This window comes from Enhydra lutris, unplaced genomic scaffold, assembly GCF_002288905.1.
Source record: "Enhydra lutris kenyoni isolate GAN:26980312 unplaced genomic scaffold, ASM228890v2 scaffoldscaffold12, whole genome shotgun sequence".
In the NCBI taxonomy this organism is placed as follows: domain Eukaryota; kingdom Metazoa; phylum Chordata; class Mammalia; order Carnivora; family Mustelidae; genus Enhydra; species Enhydra lutris.
In genome coordinates, this window is record NW_019154096.1 from 48,624,652 (window position 1) to 48,644,285 (window position 19,634).

The 19,634-nt window shown below is 42.5% G+C and overlaps 1 protein-coding gene across 3 annotated transcripts in view; it reads left to right on the forward strand.

Moving 5' to 3' along the window:
• LOC111145332 (ectonucleoside triphosphate diphosphohydrolase 1) overlaps window positions 1-19,634 on the forward strand; it is a 60,273-nt gene that overhangs the window by 18,299 nt on the left and 22,340 nt on the right. For 2 of the 3 annotated variants that reach the window (XM_022500171.1, XM_022500170.1), the window contains exons 3-7: window positions 6,498-6,615; window positions 8,938-9,088; window positions 10,928-11,087; window positions 11,983-12,222; window positions 13,532-13,789. In XM_022500171.1, coding sequence (XP_022355879.1) covers window positions 6,498-6,615; window positions 8,938-9,088; window positions 10,928-11,087; window positions 11,983-12,222; window positions 13,532-13,789 — 927 coding nt within the window. The remainder of the gene's footprint in view (window positions 1-6,497; window positions 6,616-8,937; window positions 9,089-10,927; window positions 11,088-11,982; window positions 12,223-13,531; window positions 13,790-19,634) is intronic. The other variant, XM_022500172.1, reaches the window with a different exon arrangement.

Sequence of the window (19,634 nt, forward strand, 5' to 3'; positions counted from 1 at the left end):
CAGTGCGGGAGGCAGGCCCCTGCCTCCCAGTCCCCTGGAGATCAGCGTTCCCTATTCTCACCCCCAGACCCTACTCAGTTGCAGGTTGCAGGATCTGAGAATCTACACATTGAACAGGCATCCTGGGACATTCTCAAGCCACTGAAGTCTGGGAACCACTATCCTATAGATATGCAATGAGTACTTAAAAAAAAAAAGGCCTTAATGAACTGAAGAGTCATTTAGCTGTACCTAAGTGTCCCCTGGGAAACTCCCTTTGTCCTGGTGGACCTGGGTGGGGAGGTAGCTTTCAGATATGTTCGGTTCATCACTCCCTTAATTGCCTGCTCATTAGTGAAAACTGGCATTTAGCGAGTTGTCAGATATTCCTTTTAGCATAAACCTTGCACATTCTGACACACACAGATCCCCACAAGGTTCTCTCGAAGGCACCAGACTGACCCAATACCAAACTACGTGCCTTCATTAACAGCTACCACTTCTGTGGAAGCCTATTGGCTCAGGGACCAGATAGTTTTGATTTCAATCCCAGACCTGCTACTTTTTGCTATGAGACTTGGGCAAGTAAGTCTCTCTCTCTATTCCTCAGCTTCCTCATATGTCAAATGGAGGTGGTTGTGAGGATTACCTGGGATGATACCAGTGACTCCCTTATCAGAGTAGCCAGCACACCGGAAGCCCTCAGTAGAGACCAGCTGTCCACATTGCTTGAGGGAGATGAATTCTAGGGAAGGCTCTTTGCTGCTAATGTGTTAAGATCACTGAGCCAGTGCTCCCAGTTTTTCTAGCTGCTGCTGAAGGGTAGTGACCTGTCTCCATACATCTTTTTCACAAGGAACTAAAGTGCTATTCTTCATTAAGCATTTGTGATTGTATTGTTTTATGGAGAATTTGGAAGGACTTGCTCCAATTTTCAACCTCAAATATTCCTGGAAAATATCTATATTATTTTTACTTCACTGGATTTTAATGTTGTCTTGTTTAAAAAACAACACCTGGAGAGACACCTGGGTGGCACAGTTGGTTAAGTGGCTGACTCTCGGTTTCGGCTCAGGTCGTGATCTCATATTCGTGGGACTGAACCCCACGTCAGGTTCTGTGCTCAGTGCTGACCCTGCTTAAGATTCTGTCTCTCCCTCTGCTCCTCCTGTTTGTGCTCTCTCTCAAATAAATAATTCTTAAAAAGAAAAAAACCCAAAATACCTGGAGCTGGATGGTGGTGATGGTTGTACAAGGTGTTAATGTACTTAATGCCACTGAACTGTACACAGAACTGTACACTTAAAATGGTAAATTTATGTTCAGTGTATTTTACCACAATTAACAAACAGCAATGAAACTATGGTTTGTATTGAAAGTCTAGTAATTCTAATTGAAGAAAAAAGAAAAGCAGAAAATGGTCTCTAATTGTTTATAGGCCCTGCCAGCATTACCGTAGCTAATGGAGACCTGATTTGTTTATAGAGTTTATAGGGTACCAGAGTCAAATTCAAAAGGATTAGCTTTGTTTATTCAAAAGGACTCACTGAGACAAACTGATGACATTGCTAAAAGTATAGTTAAAGCTACAGGGACTTGTAAGAAAGATTCTGAAGAACCAATGTGTCTGAAGTGACCGAGAGAAGTTAATTATCTTACCGTTGCCCATGTTCCCTGGTTTATGGGTTTTTTTTTAGGTAGTGGTAGTAGTGATGGTGGAACTCAACCTTGATGGTACTACTTTATATTAGACTGTGAGTTCTAAGTTCTTTTGGGACTGGAAGGAGTTCAAAAATCATACAATTCTAACCCTCTTCATTCATTCAACAATTGCCTGTTGAATTCCTTCTTTGTGCCTAACATGTGGTAGGATATCCTAAGGTGGGTGCTGGACATACCATAGTAAGCAAAACAGACCTGCCCTAATGTAGTTCACGTCCTTATGGGGAAGACAGATATTAATCAAATAGCCATATAGACATGTAGTTATGCATCATGGTAAGTCCTGTTTTTAGAGCAAAAATATGGGGACTCTGAGCCATGGATTACGAGGGTAGAATTAAATCTCAAAAGGTCAGAGAAGGCTGGGATCTTAGGTGAAGGGCATTCTGGGCTGAGGCTCTGGAACAGAAGTTATGTGTCTTATAGGGAACTGAGAGCTGGCCAGTGTCAGGGTGAGTGTTTTCTGAATGAGAAGACTCACAGTTGGGTGACAAGTGGGTTGAGATCTGAATGAGAACAACCCACTTTTGCAGAGCCAGGAATAGAAGTAGATCATCTGATGCTCAAGTTTTCTATTTCTTTCTGCATCTAGAGAGATTTACTCAGATGCCTGGACCTATGACATTGTGCAGGTAGAATTGCTTCCACCTTAAGGAGAGTCTTGGTTCATGTCCCCATGGCCTCCAGTCTCTGTGAGCTCAGGGTCTGTGGCTACCCACATCGCCAGGTCTACACCAACGGCCCTACACTGGTGTCTCTGTGAACCAAGCAAGGTCATTTTTACTGTTCCTTTTCCTGAAACACTGCTTCTGTTCACTCAGCATAACTTATGAAGATCAGTTATGATTGCTAAAATCATGTGGATGATCAAAAACTAGCCAGGATAAAGTTTATATACACAGTAAAATTGCAGCCATATAAAAATTTGTGTATTTAGGAAAGACTGGAAGGAGATAAATCAAAGTAACAGTGATATGTAGTTGGTAGGATCTTAAATGTCTTTTTTTCCCTTCCCCTTCATTTTATAGATGTTATTTAGTAAACTTTTAGTATTCTTAAAATAGAAAGTAATATTGAAATAATCTTAGGGGAATGTCAGATCTCTTCATCACCACACATATATTTAATTTTTCTTTAATGTGTAGAATGTACTCACAGGGCTTTTTAAAATGAGTTACAGAGAAACACTGGATAGGAGTGTTAGCATGGTGTAAGGCACAGCATTGGTCAAAGCCTTTCTGTTGGGTAGAAATTTTTATTTTAAACAGAATTCTGTCGTCATGGAGTCAGGGGAATGCTGGCTCAAACAAAGCTAGGCAAGCTTCTCTACTGCCACACTCTCTGAAGCATTCATTACCTAGTGGGTTTGTGAGCCCAGGAGAGAGCGAGAAATCACTCAGCATTCCCCAAACTCCTGGGAAGTCTTATTTGCCTAGATCCTTGCAGGCTTAGTGTTCTCTGGAAAATGCATTGGAAAATGTTGGCACGGTGAAAAGTAAAAAAAGATGGCGGCTACCCGGGCTCTAGATGGGTCTTTGAAGGCTTCACCTTCTGTACTTCTTAGGTAGATCCTTGAACTCTACTGGACACAGTCTCTCATCTCTCAAATAAGAAGATTACGTGGAATAAACTTCTAGCTCTAAGATGGGCCAGCTATGAAAATGATTAAATATACTGACACTTTTACAACAATGAAAGGCAAACTTCCAAAATGCCCAAACAGAATTTTCACACAATCAAGCTTTTATCTGTCCCTCAAGCTGCAAACTGTTTCCTAAGAGAAAAAATATTTGGCACAATTCGGCAGGTTAGCATTCCAGTCCACTGTATACATAAGGTGGAAAGCCCTCAGCTCCTGTGTGACAGAAAACACCACACCTCCTGCTCAAACACTTGATAAACCAAATGTAGCAAAAACTTTCATTTCTCCACCACCTCGCTGTCTAAGGCCTTCGAGAAACAGGATGATAGAAGGAAGGCTGGTTCCTTTGCTCTGCTGGAAGAGTGACTTTCATGTAAAAAAAGAATAGAATGTCCTGATCCCAGATAAAGGCTGCTTGAATGCTGCTGCTGCCTCAGATTTTATCACAGGCCACTGTGGTTGGAACATTTTCTGGCAGCAAGAATTCACAGACCCTCCTAGGAAACAACAGAATTTTCTGCTGTGTAAACTCTCAGCCTCTCTCAACCCCAGGAGGCTGCCCATGGTGCCAAAGGCCCCAGACGCCAGGCATTCCCCAATGGGCCTGCAACAGTCACGACCTAAGTCAGTTCTTGGTTTCCTCTCACTGCAAGCCTGTTTACGGAGGAGTCTATCCAGCTTGCTCTCTCGCCAAGTATACAGGCTTTTTTCTTTTTAAGGTCATAATGTTCATTGCCATAGGGAGTCCTGCTGTGCCTAACTAGGCTGAGAACACTGGAGGTTGCGGAAGGCCAAGGATCTGCCCTCTGCTGCACACTGATATTCTCCTCATCTGGAGAAACAGAATAAAGCTTGACATCACAGCAAACTCAGCTTTTAGCTATTGCCAGTGGTCCAGGGAGGTCTCTTGAATCCTCATTCTTCTTTCCTCCCTGGAAGATCTTAGGTTCTTAACAGGTAATAAGACAATATGGGAGGCTATATATCGAATGACTGCTGATTTAAGCATTATCAAGAGGCAGATGGCACTTGGAGGTCCACAGCAACAAAGTGTGGTGGCACTTGGAGGTCCACAGCAACAAAGTTAGCTCACATTTTAGGCGTGCCTCCTTTTTCTCTTCCTTCTGCTTCCTTGTTTACTTTCTTCCATGTTTCTCTCTAGCAGAGGGATAATAAATTAAAGTACAGGTACCATCATGCTCTCCTTACAAGCCCCATGGCATTTTTCCTGATTAAACTCAGGGGTGTAACCAAAGATGAACATTAAATGATCAAAAAGAGCATTCGGCAGTCTACTCCTACGTAAATACCCAAAATAAATGAGCTTATATCCAAAGAATGACATGGGCAAGGATGTTCCCGGGGACTATATTCCCAATAGTGCCGAACTGGAAGTAACTCAAATGTCATCAACAGTAGAATGGATAAAAACATAGTGCATATAATGAAATAGGAACTATTGTATAGCAATGAAGAGGGATGAACTATGGCTGTGCACAGTCAGGATGCATCTAAGAGATAGGGCAGAGCAGAAGAAGCTAGATATAGAGGAGGCATGCTGTGTGAGTCCCTTTACAGCAGCTCAAAGATAGGCAAAACTCATCCGTGCGGACAGAAATCAAGACAATGGTTACCCTCAGGAGGAACGGACTGAGAGGGGCAGTAGAAAACATTCTGAATCTTGATCTTGGTGGTGTGGTGTATATGGGTGTGCACATATGCCAAAATTCACTAGGATGCACTTTGCTATAGTTATCCCTCACTAAAAGTCTTTAAAAACTATTGTTCTGGGGCACCTGGGTGGCTCAGGTCATGATCCCAGGGTCCTGGCATCGAGCCCCGCATCAGGCTCTCTGCTCGGCGGGGAGCCTGCTTCTCCCTCTCTCTCTGCCTGCCTCTCTGCCTACTTGTGATCTCTGTCTGTCAAATAAATAAATAAAATCTTAAAAAAAAAAAACTATTGTTCTGCCCTTGCTCCTATGTTTCTCTGTATATGGAGCATAAGATCTTGGGTCTAATTCTGATCCAAACCCAGGCTCTCTCACCAATTAGCTGTGTATATTGAGTAAACTACTTAACCTCTTTGTACTTTAATTTCTCACATATATAACAGAGATAAACAGAGTACCTACCCTACAGGACTGTTCTGAGGGTTAAATCAGAGAACTCTCACGAAAAGTTTCGTGCAACACCTGCCCAGTAAATTTAATATTCTCATGAAATGTGATGTGGGGACTTGGCTCTTTCCCCTTTCCCCTCTGACCAACGAGTTCTTTCTCATACTGTCTTTTGCCTTCTTTCTTCCTACCTTTTCCCCTTTATTCTTCCTTACATCTCCTCTCAGTCATAAGAGCCCAAAACATGAAAATACTTACCTTTTAAAATGTATTAAATACAGTGTATAGTTATATTCATAATGAAAAATACATGCTTAGTATTTTCCATGTCTCTCTTCCAATGCCCAGGCCACATACCAGACCAATTACATCCCGTATCTGGGGGCAGAACACGGGTATCAGTAGCTTTTAAGGCTTTCCAGGTGATTTTGATGATTCCAGCGTGCACACAAGTTTGGAAACTACTGGATTTATGGCTTTCTATTCCCTCTATGTTGTCTCAGCTGCTTCAACATCTGGTTCTGATTCCTGGCTGCCCATAAGACTCACCTGAGAAGCTTCTGATCAGTAGTGAGGCTCAGGCCCCACCCTGGGTAAGGCCTGGAAAATTCTAACATGCCACCAGCACTACGAGCCATGATTCTAGAGAGTTTGGTGTCCTGGTAGTTCTTATGATCAGGGCAACACCAGGCCACCCCTCCCCATGTTCATCTTGAATTAAAATATGTCTCCTTGGGGCATCTGGGTGGCTCAGTGGGTTAAAGCCTCTGCCTTCGGCTCAGGTCATGATCCCAAGATCCTGGGATCAAGCCCCGCACCAGGCTCTCTGCTCAGCAGGAAGCCTGTCTCCCCACCCACCTGCCTGCCTGTCTGTCTACCTGTGATCTCTGTCTGTCAAATAAATAAATAAAATCTTTTATAAAAATATGTCTCCTCATGTTTTTGAAGACTCTTGTCTTTGTTTCCTTCTGTCGCAAGCTGAGTATGGGGAAGCATAATGTAATCCTGATAAGTTCTTGACTTGTTTTTCCCCTCAGTATGGGATTGTGCTGGATGCAGGCTCTTCTCACACAAGTTTGTACATCTATAAGTGGCCAGCAGAAAAGGAGAACGACACAGGGGTGGTGCACCAGGTAACAGAGTGCAAGCTGAAAGGTAAGAGGAAGGAAAAGGGGAGGGAGATGGGGGGGATGAGAGGAACATATGTGAGAACATGTATGGCAGGTTGGGGGGATACATGAGAAAAAGGATGTTCAGTGAAGAACATAGTGGGGCAGCTGCTGCTGTTATTTTATTGTCATTACATAAACAATATTGAAATCAGTCCTGAATGATGGAGCCCTTGAAGAAGAAACAAATGTAAAAGTTGTCATGTCATAGTGGCTCCCATCACACATCTGTGTGTCATGCACCAAGTATGGAAAATGCATGATTTCATCTTCACGGTCTCCCTGGGAGATATGTCCTACTATTCCCATTTTTTTTAAAAATGAGGGCACTGACATAGAGAGAGGGTGTGCCACTTGTTAAGGCTGCTTGAGCTAGTAAGTGATGGAACTGGGGTTCAAATGGAGATCTGCCCAATTTTGAACCCGCGACTTCTCCAGTGGCTCTCAAATTTGAATCTGCAGTAGAGCCAACTGGAGGGTTTGTTAAAACACAGATGCTGGGTCCCACCACCAGAGTTTCTGATGCAGTAGGTCTGGGACAGGCCCCAGAATTTGCATTTCTTACAGGTTCCCAGGTGATGTTGATGTTGTTGGTCCACAGAATTGTTGCCCTTAGTCTTTTCCTCTAAGCTACAGCTTGGAAGAAATCACAGATTCCTAGGGCTGGAGCTTGCAGGTCATTTAAATCTTGTTTTCAAAGAAGGAAGCAAAAACCTGGGAGACTAGTGACTTACAAGTAGCAATAGACCCAGGACAAGAGTCTAGGTCTCTTTCTTGCACTCCAGGCTTCCTTCTACTCTGAATCGCCACATTACAGATTGATTTTTTTTTCCTCCCTAGTTTTCTTCTAAGCTCACAGAACAGGTTAAAGTTGTCAGTTCAGCCCTTTCCACTCCCTCCACTCAACACCCCAGCATGCACCGAGTGTTACTGTACCACACTGTCTTCTCTGACCTTGATCTCTCTGGGCCTTTTGAGGTAGGGTCCCACTATTTCTTAGACAGGTATCTTAGCTCCCAGAAGACTGACTTTTACTTTGATAGTCTGTGAGGTCCCCCAATTTTCAAAGTGTCCCAAGAAAGCAGTAGAGAGGAGATGTTTCCAAGGAGCAAGTCATTTTACCCAGGAGCCTGATATCCTTAGACATTGGACCCATCCGTTGTGAGACAGAAGGTTGAGCATTTCTTAAGCCCAAATCCCTCTTTTTTTTTTTTTTTTGGCTTCTATTTAATTCATTGCCTTCCATTTTTTAAGAAGTGTTGGTATTTTTTTTTTAAATCCAGCAGCTATCTTTTTTTCTGAGACTCATTCCAGATATGTCTGGCCAAAGAAGTGCAGGACTTTTCCCCTCTCAAAAGAGAGAGAGTTCTCTAGTCAAATATTTAGATGAAAGGTGAGTGGAAAAAATTCTCAAAGGACAGAATTTTTGAATCAAAACAGTTACCTGATAACTTAGAGCTGATCTTTTCATTACTGTTAAACCGGCTTTTTAAAAATCTGTGAAAGATATGGATCACATATCTGGCCAAAGATCTTTAATGCACATTTTCACTAAAGTGTAGATGTTTATTTTAAAGAGAGCTGAGATTGTTAAGCATAACTTACAAAAAAAACCCCAAAACTTCTTAGCAACAGTTAGTTTTGCTCTGGAATCGGAAAAACAGTTTTACTAGGGAAACCAGGTTTTCAGAGAGGAAAAATTGCCAAGGAGACATGGATTCTATACCTGTTTATTCTAATAAAGGAAGAAACTCTGCTTCAGAAATTTCAGGGGACTGTCCATGATCACATAGCTAGTTAGCAGCAGTTACTGTCTTTTCAGTAAAAGTCAGTGTGCCTGGTGTTTATTTTAATTTTTCTAAATTCCTTATTTCTCCTTTTAGGTCTTCTAGGAATTAGTGGTGTTAGTTACAGTTTTGTAGAAAAAACATCAAAAAGCAGATCTATAGGGTTACTATAAGAGCCCCATTTAATTTTTTTAATTCAATTTTTTATTTAAATTCTAGTTATTCCCCCTTAAAAATGTGAGAACCTATTAGGGAGATTATGCAATTGAATGTGAAAATTGCGCCATCCAGCGGCAAAATTACTGAACAGTGGACAGACCCAGCCTGAGGTCTGAAAATAGATCCTACCAAGGCCAGGTTCAGAGAGTTACCCTCAAAGTATAGCAACCTAACCTACATTATATCAAGAAATTGTCTTCTTTGGTTTTCTCATAAAATGCCACTGTTTTGCTCTAATATTGCCCAGGTGTGTCCTGTACTTTTAAAAAAAGATTGTCATTTGCTTCTACATCTTTCCTTAGGTCCTGGAATCTCAAGATATGCTCAAAAATTAAGTGAAATAGACATTTATCTGACGGCATGCATGGTAAGAGCCACTCAAGTGGTTCCAAAGTCCCGGCACCAAGAGACCCCTGTTTACTTGGGAGCAACGGCAGGCATGCGTTTGCTCAGGTATTGTAGCACGTGGGGACACAGTGTCGGGGGTTAGGCTGGTAGTGTGAGAGCCTCTGAAGTTACGGGATAGCACCACGCTTCCCTAACACCCCACCTTCTAAACATCCTACATGTCCACACTGCAGGAAGAAAATCTCAGTAAGTGGGTACAACTCCCAAACTCTTAGTATGTGTAATGGTGGGAGTTCAAGTCTGTAAAAGAAAAAGTCCTCCTGCCCATCTCCCTGCAGAGAATTCAAGGGGGCTGGGGCACAAAGAGAAATGTTGAGCCTGTGTTCTCTGGGATTTGAGGCTACCAAGTGAGCCATCCAGTATCTGGGAGGAGAAAGACCAGAGGAGAGCCACGGATGTCGCAAGACCCAAATAATCACAAGTAGCACATCTTCTTTGGTCACCGCTTAGTACCCATATGGGAGATGAGAGTTTCGATACAGGTCATCAGTTCTTTAACAGAGGAGTGCTCAGAGATACTTTGGGAGCTTACTTGGCCCTGCTCAGAATGGGAGAAGAGTACACATGATCTGAATCACAAAGATGAGTTGGAGGGCGGGCAAAGGGCATATTAGAGGCGGAGAAGATGTCACACATTCCATTACCTATGTTTCTTCCACATCTGCTTTGTGGCAGACACTGTTCCAAGTGCTGGGGATACAGGAGTGAAGAGAACAAAGTCCCTGTCTTCCTGAAGCTTGTATTCTAGTAGACGTGCAAAGGCAGGGATGAGTGAGAGACCAGGGCATATTCAGAGGACTATAAATAGTTCTGCATAGATAGAACATAGGCTACATATAGTAAAAAATAATAATAAAAAAATGATGAAGCAGCTTGTATTTGTTGAGCTTTTGCTATGTTGTTAGACCTGTGCTTAGTCATCACAACTCTATGAAGAGGCATTATTAACTATTATTAATAATAATAGATAAGGAAGCCATGACTTACAAATGTTGAGTAAGTCACCCCCAGGTCAGTCACATGCCTGGTAAGTTGTAAAGCCAGGATTCTGAGTGGAATTCCAAAGAGGCAGGGACCCTGCCTCTTTGGAATTCCACTCAGAATCCTGGCTTGTGGGCCAGGCTTGTGGCTTGTGGGCCAGGCTGGGAATTTGGTGTTCGTCTAAGAGATAATGGGAAGCTGTTGGTCACACTGGGAGAGAGGTGGATTGGGAGTGGGAGAAGGGGAGGAAAACTGGGGACAAGGAAGCGAGGCGTAGGGTGTGAAGCTATTCAGATGAGTGTTGAGAGGGTTCAGTGCTGGTTGGAAGGTGGCATCCTCTGGCCCAGAGCCTCTCAATGTTGGGAGTAATTGCATCCCATTTTCACTAGGACACCACTGGAAGATTTTTTTTCCCAGTCTGGCCCCCCAGTGGAGGTTGGGTATCTGTCTCAGGACATTTGCCACCTGGTATCTGCTACAGCCATAATTAAAAACCTCAAGCAGAGCCTGACTCCGGAACCAGCTGGAAGCCACCAGTGATGGCTAATGTAGCATTTGTCATCTCCAGGTATAGTGATTAAACAACATCCAGCCACCACCACCACAAAAATGAAAATTACTTTGATAATATTTAGGAGCAACAACAAAAAAAAGGTATTTTTAGGAAGAGCAGTCTATGTAGGGACCGGAAGGATCCGGATTTAGAGAGGAGGGCCAAAATACTAGTTCTGCCTCACCCAAAAGGAGGGCTCCTCAGACAGCCGTGTGTGGGGATCTCCATCCCTTCGTTTATTCCAGGGAGTTAGGATTCGCTTCCTAGGAGAACTGCTGGAAGCTGTAACTAAAAGGAGTACTTGTAGTTATTCAAGCAGAACCGGTAAACGCAGCTCTTCCTTTGCGCAGGATAGAAAATGAGCAGTTGGCAGACAAGGTCCTGGCTGCGGTGGCGAGGAGCCTCAGCAACTACTACTTTGACTTCCAGGGTGCCAGAATCATCACCGGCCAGGAGGAAGGTGCCTATGGCTGGATTACCATCAACTACCTGCTGGGCAAATTCACTCAGGTGATCATCTCGCACCCAGGGAGGTGGCTCCCCTAGGCGGTGGGGGGGTGTCAATGCCATTGCGGTCTTAGGCAGTGTAGGGATCTGTAGCCAGAATGAATGCTGGGTGAATGGACACGTTAATTTATCCCCACATTGGCAAGAATTTTATTACAAGAACTTTTCCTTTTGGAGAATAAGGAAATCATATCTTCACCTTAGGGAGGCAGAGAGGAAATTAAATATCTATCATTAAAAATAAGAATAGTTAATATTTGCCTAGTGCTATGTGTCTTGTACTGTGCTAAGCACTTTTCTTTTTTTTTTTTTTTAAGATTTTATTTATTTATTTGACAGACAGAGATTACAAGTGGGCAGAGGGGTGGGAGAAACAGGCGCCCTGCTGAGCAGAGAGCCCAATGTGGGGCTTGATCCCAGGACCCTGAGGTCATGACCTGAGCTGAAAGCAGAGGCTTAGCCCACTGAGCCACCCAGGCACCCCATAAGCACTTTTCATGTACTGTCTGATTTCACCTTCAGAACAAGTACATGAGGAATTCTTTCATTTTCAAGTCTCAGATTGAGCCCCAGAGAAGGTAGTTATCTGCTCAGGGTCACATGGCTAATGAGCAAATAAGTGGAGATTTGAACTTGAGTCTTTTCAGTTCAGACTCCTTGATTGTAAACACGGGCTATGCCACGTCTGTGTTGCTGCAGTCTGAGCTCTATCTTTGAAGCCCCTCTTTTCCTGCTTTGCTGATGTTCCTTGTTGATGTGATGCAGACTGAGGAGCGTCCAGTGAGCTTTGTGTCACCTTATGCCCCTTTCCCTCACCCCAGAAAGTCCCCGAGTCTAAGATATAGTGTGAAACAGGTGTTCAGAGACTGATACCACTGTTGACTGTACTCTCTTTCAGAAAACGAGTTGGCTCAACCTGAGGCCAAATGAAGACAGTGCTCTTGAAACCTACGGGGCTTTAGACCTTGGGGGAGCCTCTACACAAATCACTTTTGTGCCGCAAGACAAGGAGATTGAGTCTCCAAGCAATGCTCTGCACTTCCGCCTCTATGGCAGGGACTACAGCGTATACACGCACAGCTTCTTGTGCTATGGGAAGGATCAAGCACTCAGGCAGAAACTGGCCAAGGACATTCAGGCAAGTATAACTGAATCCAGACCCACCCTCCCCACATCTGGGCCACCGGCCCCCACATCCTGTTGTTGTCTCTTTCTACTTCAGTAATTGGTCTGAACTTGGTTACTGTACTTTCCAAACCTTCTCAAGCAGGATATCTAACTACATCTGGTCGACCCCTGTGAATCGTCCCATCCAGACATCATCTCCTGTGTTTGTTTACTGCACTTTCTCCAAGGACACGACTCAAATCCTTTCTTGCAAATAATTTCTCAGCCCTGTGGCCTTGACAGTGAAAATTACATGTTCAAGTATTGTTGAGAGGGATGTGTAATTTACAAGCTCTTAGCATTTTTTTTGTTTAAATCTATATTTTTTATTAACATATAATGTATTATTAGCCCCAGGGGTACAGCTCTTAGCACTTTTTAAGTCTCCATTTCCTACAGCGATAGAAAACGGGTTGTTAGAAACAACCTCTAAGTTTCACTTAGAGAAAACATGAGAGTTTATCCATCAACACTTCGCGTCTTGTCCCCAGACGCTTTTTGTCTTCTGAAGACAAGGAAAGTTAAACATACTCAAAATCATGTGAGTACCAGGCACACCCTGACAAACACACACAGAACAAGGCTGTCACACCCAGCTGTTCCCTGTCTCCACTGGAAGGATAACCAGTTCTCTGTTCTCCTCCAAAGCTCCTGCTCTGGTTCTCAGAAGCACTGTCAATAGGTAACTCCCACTGGAGTAGGGGATGCTGAGAGATGCCTACTGAGCCCCAAGGCTCCACCAGGGAGCCCCCTTTCTTCACACAAGCCAAGCCCCCTTTCTTCCTTTGAACATATCATTGTAGGTTAAAAGTCATTTTGATACTCCTGGCTTAAATGATCTAAGGTAATTTCAAGGCATGTTGCTTCTGATTTTTTGCTTGGAGGTTGGTGTGGGGGGGCATGGGCAGACTTCTCCTGGAGAACTATCCAAGGCTCAGACTTGTGAGAGTATTGAGAGTTTTTCTTGTGAATCTGCTTCTGACCTATGTATTTCATTTGTACTAACTAAGCACTAGGGGACATTTCAAACTAATGGCATTTCTGCCAGCTTGAGCTCTATCAGCTTTCTATGAATAGCAAAAGTTCATTCACATCTGATACCATTTCTGGTACCTAGTATACAAATCTGACTGTTCCCAAGGGTGAAAAAGGCATGGCAGGGGCATATTGATGCCAATGCTAAGATATTATAAAATTCCTACACATTAAGGAAGTCAGAGAGGTGCTTTTTGCACCCAGCACGTTTGCACATGATGTCTTCAAGTGATTTTTCCATTCAGGGTACAAACGGAACCCTCAGAGACCCATGCTTTCACCCTGGATATGAGACAGTAATGAACGTAAGTGACCTCTACAGTAGCCCCTGCACCAAGAGATATGAGAGGACTCTTCCATTCGATCAGTTTCAAATCCAGGGCACTGGAAATTATCAACAATGCCAGCAAAGCATCCTTCAACTCTTCAACACCAGTTACTGCCCTTACTCCCACTGTTCCTTCAATGGGATCTTCTTGCCGTCACTTCACGGGGATTTTGGGGTAAGTTTGTAAAATAATAAGGTATATTGGTTAGGACGATTTGGGTTGCAAGTTGTGGAGTAGGTGCCTATGAAGGGTTTAAATAGTAGGATTTATTTTTTTTCCCATATGATAACAAGTCTTTAGGTAGATAATTCAGGTTAGTTCTTTGGTTTAACAATGTCAGGATTTGGGATCAGCTTTTCCATTATGTTCTTGACCTTTATTTGTGGTGCTAAGATGGCAGCTACTGTTTCACATGCAAAAAAAGAAAGAAGGAAGTTTCTGTTGATTACATTTCTGTCCAGTTTTGCAGAAGTACCAACAAATGTCTTTTTCAGATGCCATTGGCCAGAATTTGGTGAAATACACACTTCTAAACCAATCTGTGATAAAAGGGAATGGATTACTGTGTTTGGTTTAGACTAATGACCGTTCATCCTTGGAACTGGGGAGTCTTTCCTATACATAGTGTTTTCTTCTACATGGGTGAAGTCAGGAATCTGTAAGCTAGAAGAAGGAGCGGGCTGTTGGGTTGGCACACTCACTGGGATCTGCTGCTCAATGTCAGTGATCTGGCTTCTTAATGTCAGAAGAAGGAAAGGCGGCAGTTAGAGGTCTCAGCTAAAGGCTTTCCTCTATAAACTGAAGTTAAAAACTCAAGAAATCCCAAGGAAATATTGAGGATAGCATCATTTGCATTACATTTTGAACAGCTGGGGGGCTCTTTGAATCCCAGCTCCACTTCCTTCTTAATTACTCTAGAATAAGATAAAATATTTGAGCAGAGGTAGATGAGGTACCCTTTAATCTACTCATAATTCAAATTTCATATTTTGGCCCTGGAGACAAAGCATTATTGTAATCATAGTTTAGCAGAATATTGCAAAATTCTCTACCACCAATCAAGAGCCAGTTACAGACTAAATAACATATATGCATTATCTTTTTAATTACTTAAGATATCATACATAGAAACAAAGGCTTTTGTCTGCCTTCACACTCTTTCTCCTTTTTTCAGAAAACAGCATGTGTAAGGGAGGTTCAACTTTCCTATGGGACCCCAGAAGGAGAGGTTTCTCCCAAGTCTCCTGGCTCAGCCCATTGTCACAGAAAGAGATCCCTGAATAGAGTACAGGCCTTGTAGTAATTGTACCTGGTTTAAAATCTGGCTTTGCCACTTGAGAACTATATGAGCTCTTCATTCCTATCATCTCTGGGAAAACAACAATGGGCGGCACCGTCGATCCAGGCTTACCTTTACCATGGCCCAGACCACAGTTACTCCTCACCTCGAGGTTCCTGAGGGAAATAACATGCCAGGACAATGCCTGGCAGAGTAATACTTGGTGACTATTTAGCTCTAAACCTAAGTTCAGAACCAACTAGAACCTCACCTGGATGCCCTTTACCTAAGCTGGCACTGGTTGCCCATATTGGACTTTTTTGGGCCATGCCCTTGCCTTGAATCTGTTGGATGATAGAAGAGGGGGCCATGAAAGGGAGGAAGGTGGCTAGGGGTGCTGGGACAGCCAAGGGCGCTTTTCATTCTAGTCCCTGATAGGAAGTACCTCTGAAGGAAAGGAAAAATACTGTTGTGTATTGACTTTTTAACATTTCACTTCCTGGGAAACATAGCCCAATTCCTGTCTTCAAGCTTGAGCAAACCCTTTCTGTTGAGGATGGCAGTAGTGGAATTTCTTGCCTTTGAAAGTGATTCCTCCAACCTAGGTAGGGAGAGGTGGAGTTGGAAGGAGTGAAGGAGGCTTGAGCTCCCCTGGGATGCCTTTGTTTGGTCTCTTAGTCCCTCACTGAAATTGGTCTCCTCACAGCCTTCTGAACCTTAGCTTGACAATCTTCTTGGATTAGCTCATTGCTTTCCCCTGAATAGGATCTTTTTCCTCTGAATATAGCCCTTAGGGTTAGCATGATACCTGTACCTATTCCTGCTTTGTCAGTTTCTGTTACAAAACTTGTTTTTTCCTCTGTAATTTCTCCCTAAAGTCTAAAGATTTTTTGAGCCTATTTCCTCATTTATAGAATGAGGACAGAAGTGCCTATCTCATTGCTAGTTGTGAGTGATAAGCCAATCGGTGGTAGCAGACTGGTAAGTGTCTACCAATCAGCTCTCTGGGGATGTAGGGGCTGCTTTGTGACATTTGCCAGTTTATGTGGTATAAGTACTCCTACCATGGTCTAGTTTAATCGACATAACATCAGCGGGCTCACAAAACTCTTCAAATTTTAACAGCTAGCTCTTGTGAGTGGGAAAGAGCCACCTCCAGCATATCACTGCCAATAGCAGAAAGCTAACATACCCTAGCACAAGGTGGGTCCTTAGTAAGGTGAGTTCTTTCTGCTAACAGTCCTTCCTCTAGGCTGTTATACCTGCAGAAGTTCCCACCACCCAGTCCTGTGTCTGGAAGCATAACTATTTGCAACACAAAAATGCAGTTGCATTCCAATTATTTCCAGGACCAGTTAGCCTAGGTGTTCCCAAGCCACAGCTTTTTAGGGAGGGACTATTTGCCACAGTTGCATTCAGCACTGGTGATTTAATTGTTACTCTGTAAATAGAGTATAAAAAGCTGTCATTTGTCTTAGTTTGGCTACATTGGTTGCTACGCAGAATCCAATTTGTAGGCAAATTAGAAACACCCAAAAGGAACAGGGAACATCTGCAGGGAATTATTTATGAGGTAATTTAGGAAAATTTTAAAAGATCTCATCATATCACTTATATAAACAAGAAAGAATATAAAACAAATTCAAGAGCGAACTGGAATTAAAGAACATTAAAAACTTGTTTGTTTCCATAGGTATACATATACTTGCATGTGTATGTGTGTGTGTATTTAGCTCTGAGCTTCCTAGTAGCCAAGGGGAAAAAATAAGACATAATCAAATATAGTTTTCATTACGTGTAGCATACCCAGTCCCAGGGCAAAGCAGAGATATTCTGAAATTGATTCTCAAGGATATTTTACAAAGGAGCTTTTATTAGACAATATCTTCGACCATATTTCTTAAAATAGCAATTTCTTATAGCAACTGTAACCTAGAGGCATAATATTAAAAAGCCAACTCAGTCATAGCAATTCTGTGATGGACTAAGGCAGGAGAGGTCTTTGATAGATGCTCAACTTGATAGAAAGAAAGAATTCAGAGTGGCTGGAAAAGGGGAGACATACATCTTTCAGGTCGTCTTCCATAAATATTAATTATCTAAGCTGGAAACTGGAAGATGAGGAGCTGAACTTTTGAGGCTCTATGTTCTCTAACGATGGCCTAGAGTGTTACTATTCTCAGTTGCTGCTTAAATATGGGCCCACAGGTTATAGACACCAATCAAGTAAAGGTTTATATAGTAAGATTAATCCCTAATTTGGAAATTAAAAAGCTGATCACAGATTTTGATCTCAGTAGTATACGGCATAGGGCATCTCCCCAGTACCTAAAGGCAAGGTCATGGATTCTTAGAACTGAGTCAGCATTTCCCTTGAGAATCACCTTTGGGAGCGCCTGGGTGGCTCAGTCGGTTAAGCGTCTGCTTTCAGCTTGGGCCATGATCCTGTGGTCCTGGGACTGAGTCCCATGTTGGGCTCCCTGCTCAACCGGGAGCCTGCTTCTCCCTCTGCCTGTTGCTCCCCCTGCTTGTGCTCTTTCTTTCTTACCCTCTCTGTCAAATAAATAAAAATCCTAAAAAAAAAAAAAGAATAGAAGCATTCTGAATAGGGCTAAGGTTTCTTTTTCATTACATAATATAAATAAATCAAGAAAAAAAATATTCATCCTAAACCTCACCAACCCATCCCTTTAACACTTAATTTTTCTTGGTTAAATTCTAATGCATGTTAGTGTAAGGAATATTCCACCCTAGAAGAGACCTTTCCAAGGGATTTAAGAGGCCAGATTAGATATTAAACTCAAGTGAGTGGGTTTCTGAAGAGCATATACAGACAGGAAAACCATCAGGCCTCGACACATGGAACACTTTGAGAAAGACTGACAGATAAAATGAAAAAATAAATATGAATATGAGTATGAATGGGCTGGTTCTGGAGCAGAGGAAGAGAAAGAGATGACCTTACTCTGGAGCACAACTGTCCAAGAAAGAAAGATAAACGGACACTTTCCCAGCTCAGACAGCAAGCAGGATCCGCTCTTGATTCTAATTCTATGACTTACTCTCTACTGTGGCTGCAGAGAAATTAGTCATTTCTATAGTCTATTTTATATGGAATACGAAATGAAAATAACATTATTATCTGAGAAATTTTTAAAAATCTATAAAAGAGAGTTTAAAAACATTACTTTAAATTTGATTCAGACGTTAGAAGGGCATATTTGTATTTATTTTGTTTTTCTATTCCTTATATAATGGCATTATTCTACAGTTGCATGTTGTTCATTTGATTCTACTTTGAGAGAGGACTCTAAACCATAACCTGCACAGTCAAAGCAACAGCTGGAAGCAAAATATTGTCTGGGCCAGCCATTCTTGTGTGTTTGTGTGTGTGTGTGTGTGTGTGTGTGTGTGTGTGTGTGTGTGTGGTAAAACATGCATAATAGAAAATTTATCATTTTAACTACTTATAAGAGTACAGTTCTGTGGCATTACATACTTTTACATTGTTGCACATCCATTTCCACCATCTAACTCCAAGACGTTTTTGTCTTCCCAAACAGAAACTCCACCCATTAAACAAAACGCTAATTCCCCACTCCTCTTTCCCCTCAGCCCCTGGCAATCACCATTCTACTTTGAGTCGCTATGAATTTGACTATTCCAGGTATTTCATATAAGTGGAATCATATACTTATCTTTTTTCACTTAGTGTAATGTCTGCAGTAGACCAGTCATTCTTAGCTCTTTAAGGGATCACAAGACTTTCTGGAGAATGTATGGAAAGCTAACAGTTGATTGAACAGGAAAATAGACATGTAAAGGCGTTCTGAAGTTTTTGCGTACAATATAAAAGACATCATGATTCCTTGAGATGGACCTTGTTAAGCCCCATGTTAAGAGCCCTTAATCTAGAACAAAAGGTACGAATGGATAAGGAAGATGTGGTCTATATACACTATGGAGTATTATGCCTCCACCAGAAAGGATGCTACTTTTGTAGCAACATGGACAGGACTGGAAGAGATTATGCTGAGTGAAATAAGTCAAGCAGAGAGAGTTAATTATCATATGGTTTCACTTATTTGTGGAGCATAACAAATAGCATGGAGGACATGGGGTGTTAGGAGAAGGGAGTTGGGGGAAATTGGAAGGGGAGGTGAACAATGAGAGACTATGGACTCTGAAAAACAATCTGAAGGGTTTGAAGAGGTGGGGGGGTGGGAGGTTGGGGGAACCAGGTGGTGGGTATTAGAGAGGGCACGGATTGCATGGAGCACTGGGTGTGGTACAAAAACAATGAATACTGTTATGCTGAAAATAAATAAAAAAAATGATTAAAAAAAAAAAGAAAGAAAAGAAAAGAAAGCAGAGATTAAAGTAGAGCCATGAGCCCAAGCAGGGCAATGGCTGGGACTGAATGCCACCAACAAATGTTAGAGGCCAGTCTCCTTAGAAGTATGGAAAGCAAATGTAGACACATGTGCCAGAGACAAATGACCCTGAAACTGATCTATGCCTGCCTCTAAGATGCTTCCTGCCAGGGCAGAGTGAACCTAATATCTAACAATAAAAGCAGGCAGGCCATGCTAGAGAAGTGAGTTAGCATGAGTAATCAGGTTAGATGGGGGAGGGGGGGTGCCTGTCAGGTGGTCAGTTTGGGGCAAAACTTGTGACTAGACTGTAATACGTATCCCTTCTGTGACTATGGGTGCTTCATTTAATCTTTATTCCAAAGTG